Below are 5,229 nucleotides of genomic sequence, written 5' to 3'. Positions count from 1 at the left end.
ACCCCCCCCCCCTTCTTTTTGCTTCCTATCCAACCCCCCCCTTTCCCTCGTTTCCCCGTTGCCCCGAAAATGGGCGCGAAGAGGGCGCCGGTTCACAAGTCGGGCCGCGGAAACAGGGGGGATTGGTTGCCTTCGACTTGAGGGGCGCCCACCGCGAGCTTACGATTTCGCCCCATTTCGGCGGCGCAATCTTGCCCAGTTTCGCTCAGTCTTGGCGGGGCTCGGCGGGAACTTGGCACTCCCGCCGCCGGCTTGGTCCGGCAGCCGCGGCCGTTCCTGCCGCCGCCGCCGCCGCGGCCGCCACCGCTCCGGCTGCGGCCGCTGCCGCTACCACCGCCGCCGCCACCGCTCCCGCCGCCGCCGCTGCCGCTACCACCGCACCCGCACCCGCACCCGCACCCGCACCCGTCTCCGCTCCGCCCGTCGCCGCCGGCCCCACCGCCGCCGCCGCCACACCCGCCGCCGCCGCCGCCGCCGCACCCGCCGCCGCCGCCGCCGCCGCAGTCCCCAAGTACGTCGCTCAAAACGACGGCTGCTGCCGGGCCGGCGCCGCGTCGGCAGCGATGGCGCCGCCCCCCGTTGCGTCGCTTGACCATTTCTTCGGCGGCGACGGGGGCGGCGGCGGGGAGGGCGGCGGCGGCGAGGTTTCGACGTTTGACCGCCTGTTTGGGGGCGTGCCCCCGGCCGCTGTTCCCGTGGTGAGCGACGCTCCCTCCGACGGGTTCGCCGCCCCCGCCAGTGCTTACCCGCCCGGACAGGGCTTGAGAGCAGCCGCGTCGGACGCGCCGCCGTCAAAACTGTCTGTGGCCCCGGCGAGCAGTGGTGGCCCGTCCTGGTGGAGGAGCCTGTAGCGAATAAACTGTTCAGTTTTCAATGTTCAAAGGCAACACGACGCTCTGCGGTTGGCTTGTTGCACGAGTATAATGTATATGGGACACGATGTCTCAAATATGAGGGGTTTTGACTCCTACCGGCTCCTGACGCTACCCCTGGCAGCTCTAATGACCAGGATCAGTAGTGTTGTGATAGAGGCTGCCCATACTAGCGCAGGAGCTGCCACACTCGCCCGGACCGTCCCCTTCTGGGGCCGGTTCCGCAGCCCGCGAGAGCCGAGCAGCCGACAGCGGGGCCGTGCCGCGGGTGCCTACTGCCGAGTGCCACAAACACTGCGCCGTCCCGCCATCACCTACGGGCTGTCTTGTGTGATGGTTGGGATGTCCAAACGCCACCATCTTGGCTCTTGCGACCTCAAACCCGCGAGCTGTATGGGTGGTCCTGACGTCGACAGACGCCCGATGACCACGGTGAAGCTGAGCCGGAACGAGTCGACAAGTCTCGTCTGAGCCCGTGGCGGTCGCCGGCTGAGTCGCTGTGCACGGGCCGGTACCTCAGGCGTCACCTCCGCAGCCTCAGGTCTCAAACTCCATCACGGTCGAGGGCCGCAGCATCAGCGAGCACAGCATGAGGGCCCACGAGAGCAGGAGAAGCTTGAAGAGGAGCGGCAGGATCGCGGAGGCGAAGACCATCCGACTAGCGCCATGCCCCACCTCGGCAGTCTTGTGGACGGAGAGCCCGGACTTAGCCTTCTTGTAGCTAACGCGCTGCCTCTCGAGCTCACCAAACGCCCAGCCAGAGAGTGCATCGTCCGCATTGAGCAGCAGCGACTCGAAGGTGTTCGGCGTCGCCTTGATCCACATCTTGAGCCCCTTGAGCCCTCGGCGCATCACCACCCTCAACACGGTCGGTCGGCAGCCGAGCAACTCGTGCATCTCCTCGGTGTAGTTCCAAAAGTTTTCGAGCGTCGGCATCTTGTAGTGGTGGTGCGGAAACTGGACAGCCCGCCGCGCTACGTCTGCAGACGCTGTGGCACGCATTGCGGCCTCAGCGGGCAAGCGCTTCTCGCCTGCGAACACCGCAGCCACCCAGCGCGCTTGCATCTCCGTCATTGCCGGCACGCTGCCGATGGTAGGGCGAATGAATCCGACGCGCGCCGTGCTCGGATCCTCGCAGGAGAAGACATGCTTGTACCAGGTGTGCTTCTCGAGCGGCGGCTCGCGTGGCGGGAACTTGGCCTTGAAGCCGGTGCACAGGATGATCACATCAAAGCTGAGGCTCTCCCCATCGTCAAATTCGACCATCGAGCCACTCACGCTGACCACAGCGCGCTTGGGTTTCAGCCGGCCCGTAGAGAGGTGCCACAGGAAGTTGCGATCCTTGTTGGCCCACGACTTCATCACGTTGTCTTCGATTGGCTGCCATGCGGCGACGCCCGAGCCGCCAGGACCCCAGCCGAAGCCTGTGAGGCCGACGACGCCAGGGTTGAACAGGCCGCCAAACCGATCCACTTGGTTGCCCATGAGCATGCGCGCCAACCGACCAAAGCGCATGTCCGCAGGGGCGAGCATCCCCGCGTGGCGATCTTGAAACCAGACGCCCGTGCGAATCGACCACACGCACGTCCTGGAGACTGTGCAAATCTCCTCGGCAATGTGAGAGGCCGACTCGCCGCCGCCAACGATCAGCACATTTTTGCCGCGGTAGCGCTGGTCGACCTCAGTGTACACGGACGAGTGCAGCGTCGTGCCCGTGAAGCCGCCATAGAGGGGCGGGATCACCGGCACCTCTCGGCCTGTGGCGACGATCACCCGATCGAAGGTGAGCTGAGAGGGGCAGGTCTCCTCTCGCAGGCTCTCGGCATCGTCCCTCGGATCCTTCTGCGCATCCTTCTCATCGATGGTCGACTTGTTATCTGGACTCAATGTTGACTCGATGGTCAGCCTGTGCCGCTGCTTGCCGTCCGCCGTCTCCTCTACCATGTGGGCCGTCACCAGACTGTTCAGCCGGATGTGAGCGCCCAGCCCGAACTCGGCCACGTACTGCTCGAGGTAGAGCCGATAGTCTTTGTGCCCGAGGAACTCGGGTAGGTTCTCGTTGAACGGAAAGTCGCTCGCCTGCATGTAGCCACGCGAGGCGGTGGCAATCGTGTTGGCGAAGACGCCACCGCCACCAGGACGGTAGACCCACAAGCCGCCGCACGCGTCCGTCTTCTCGAGGAGGATCGCGTCCAAGCCTTGCTGCAGGCAGTGCTTGAGCGCGTAGAGGCCGGCCCAGCCACCGCCGATGATCGCCACCCTCAGCGCCTCGTGCTGAGAAGTCTCAAAGTGCATCTCGCTCGGGCGGCACGTCAGGATCTGCCATTTGCGGCGGTCTGCCTCCAGATGCAGCTCTTTCTTTGGGTTGACGACCGTCGCCTCATCAACCGCAAGCAGCATGGGCACATCGGAGGCCTGGTCGCCGTACGCGATCGAGAAGCTGATGCCGTGCTCCGCGATGTGCGTCTCGACCAGCTTCTGCTTCGAGCCGTCGACATTCCACCCGCCCTGCACCGGCGAGTCCCGACGCACTCGGCCCTCTGCGTCGACCGCCAGCTCGGTCGCGGCGCCCGGCGGCAGAGAGAAGCGGAGCACGTCAACGATGAATGGCTCGACGAGAGGCCGCGCGTTGGCCGTGACCACGACAATCTTTGCGCCCGCACGCTGCAACGCGAAAAGCTGCCGCAGCACCGGCTCATGCGCCTTCCTGGACATCATGACAGCCGCACGATGACCTGCCGAGCGCAGCACGTCGACACTCACGCCGCCCAGGAAGATGCGAACAAAGTCGTCGTCTCCGAGCAGGTTCAGGACCCGCAACACGAGGCAGTAGACGAGCAGGATAGCACGCCAAGAGGCGGCGTGCAGTGGCAGGGCCTGTAGCACATAGAATGGTAGCATGCGCTTGCACCGATCGGAGATGCACGTGCCGTCCAAGTCGACGAACGCTGCAGCCTCGCCAGCCCTTTCGCGGACGCGAGCCACTCTCTGGTATGCAACATGTGGCGCGACGGTCGCGAGGTGGACGCCCTTGTCCGGACGCAAGGTCGTGGGGGTCTTCTGACGCCGCCATCTGGTGCGCGGAGAGATGGCTGTGCGCTCTTCGGATGAAGCATCGCGCCAGTCGAGCTCTTCGGTCCGGCGCTGCGAGACATGGAGGTCATTGAGGCCCTCGTTCATGTTGCCTGCGGAGCCTTCACGGGGGTGCGGCGCACCGGCCACACGCACCGGCCACACACCGGTGTGCTGGCGTCCGGGTCCCAGCGGGTTTTCACGTAACAAGCACACACCGGCCACACCGGCGCCGCGGGGGGGGCTGAGAGGGGAACACGAATTCATTATCGAAGTTATTCTTTTTCGGCTCTCCAGCGTCCACCCATACCGCGTTGGTGTCCAGTCCGAGCCTGGCTGTTCTTCACCTTACTACCTACCTACCTACTTTTTCAGCGAACGCCCACGCCCCATCGTGTGTGCGCGCTGCAAACGCGCGAATCAGAGGGTTGGTCCTCGGCGTGATGGTAACATGGGCTGCTCTGCCATTCAGACCCTATTCAGACTTGCCAAGTGATGACTTGCTTGCCGTATCTCCACACATGCCCACTTTTGAACAGGGAGAGCGTTTACGCTCTCTCTCTTCTCTGTACTCAGCCCTGCAAGAGGAGCGCCGCGGCCAGGGTCTTGCGGTCGAGACCCTTCACGGTGTTCATGCCCAGCACGCGGTCAAACCGGGCCGTCGACACGCCGGTCGCGCCGAAGAAGCTCGCGTGGCTGAGGTCGCTCTCGACGAAGCTGGCGCTGGAGAGGTCCGCCCCGTCGAAGGTCGTGTGGCGCAGGCTGGAGTACTCGAGCTTCGCCTCGCGCAAGCTCGCCCCTGCGGGGGAGGGAGGGAGGGCGCACGTCTGCTCCACGCACACCGGACAGCGCGGGGCAAGGGCCTGGCCGCTCGCCGCGTCTCCACGTCCGGGGGGAGTGAGTGGGACCTGGGACGGCAACGAGCCACCCCAGGCACTCGCGGTGTGCAGGGGGCGGTGGCGAGGGTGAGGCGGAGGGCGGCGGCGGGGGCAGGGCGCAATGCACGCGCGAGAGCGGGCCTGAGAAGTTTGCGTGCGGTAGCACGGTCGCTTCAAAGGAGCTGCGGTCCAGCTCCGCGCGCACGAAGCTCGCCCTCGCCGCCACGGCGTCCTAAGGTAGGGTAGACACGTGCTCGAGGCTGATCTCGAACGAGGTCTCGAATGAGGTCTCGAATAGATCTGGAAGAGATCTCGAGCCGATCTCGGCGTCCACCTTGAAGTTGGTCTCGGCGAGGCGCGCGTTGTCGAAAGTGGCGCAAGTCATCTCGACGCTCTCGAAGTTCGCC

The 5,229-nt window shown here is 65.3% G+C and overlaps 2 protein-coding genes across 2 annotated transcripts; both read right to left on the bottom strand.

The window, feature by feature from the left end:
* Positions 1-1,409: 1,409 nt before the first annotated feature.
* Positions 1,410-4,052, bottom strand: EMIHUDRAFT_229314 (hypothetical protein; the record flags this gene model as incomplete). Its single annotated transcript, XM_005786168.1, has 1 exon — positions 1,410-4,052. The coding sequence occupies one exon, from the start codon at positions 4,050-4,052 to the stop codon at positions 1,410-1,412; it is 2,643 nt and encodes an 880-aa protein (XP_005786225.1).
* A 464-nt stretch (positions 4,053-4,516) lies between these two features.
* Positions 4,517-5,207, bottom strand: EMIHUDRAFT_229313 (hypothetical protein; the record flags this gene model as incomplete). The annotated part of the gene is made up of 3 exons (XM_005786167.1): positions 4,517-4,726; positions 4,950-5,054; positions 5,157-5,207. 3 exons carry the CDS (start codon positions 5,205-5,207, stop codon positions 4,517-4,519), a joined length of 366 nt encoding a protein of 121 aa, XP_005786224.1.
* Positions 5,208-5,229: the final 22 nt, after the last annotated feature.

This window comes from Emiliania huxleyi, assembly GCF_000372725.1.
Source record: "Emiliania huxleyi CCMP1516 chromosome Unknown EMIHUscaffold_154, whole genome shotgun sequence".
In the NCBI taxonomy this organism is placed as follows: Eukaryota; Haptophyta; order Isochrysidales; family Noelaerhabdaceae; genus Emiliania; species Emiliania huxleyi.
This window is presented reverse-complemented; position numbering and strand designations above follow the sequence as displayed.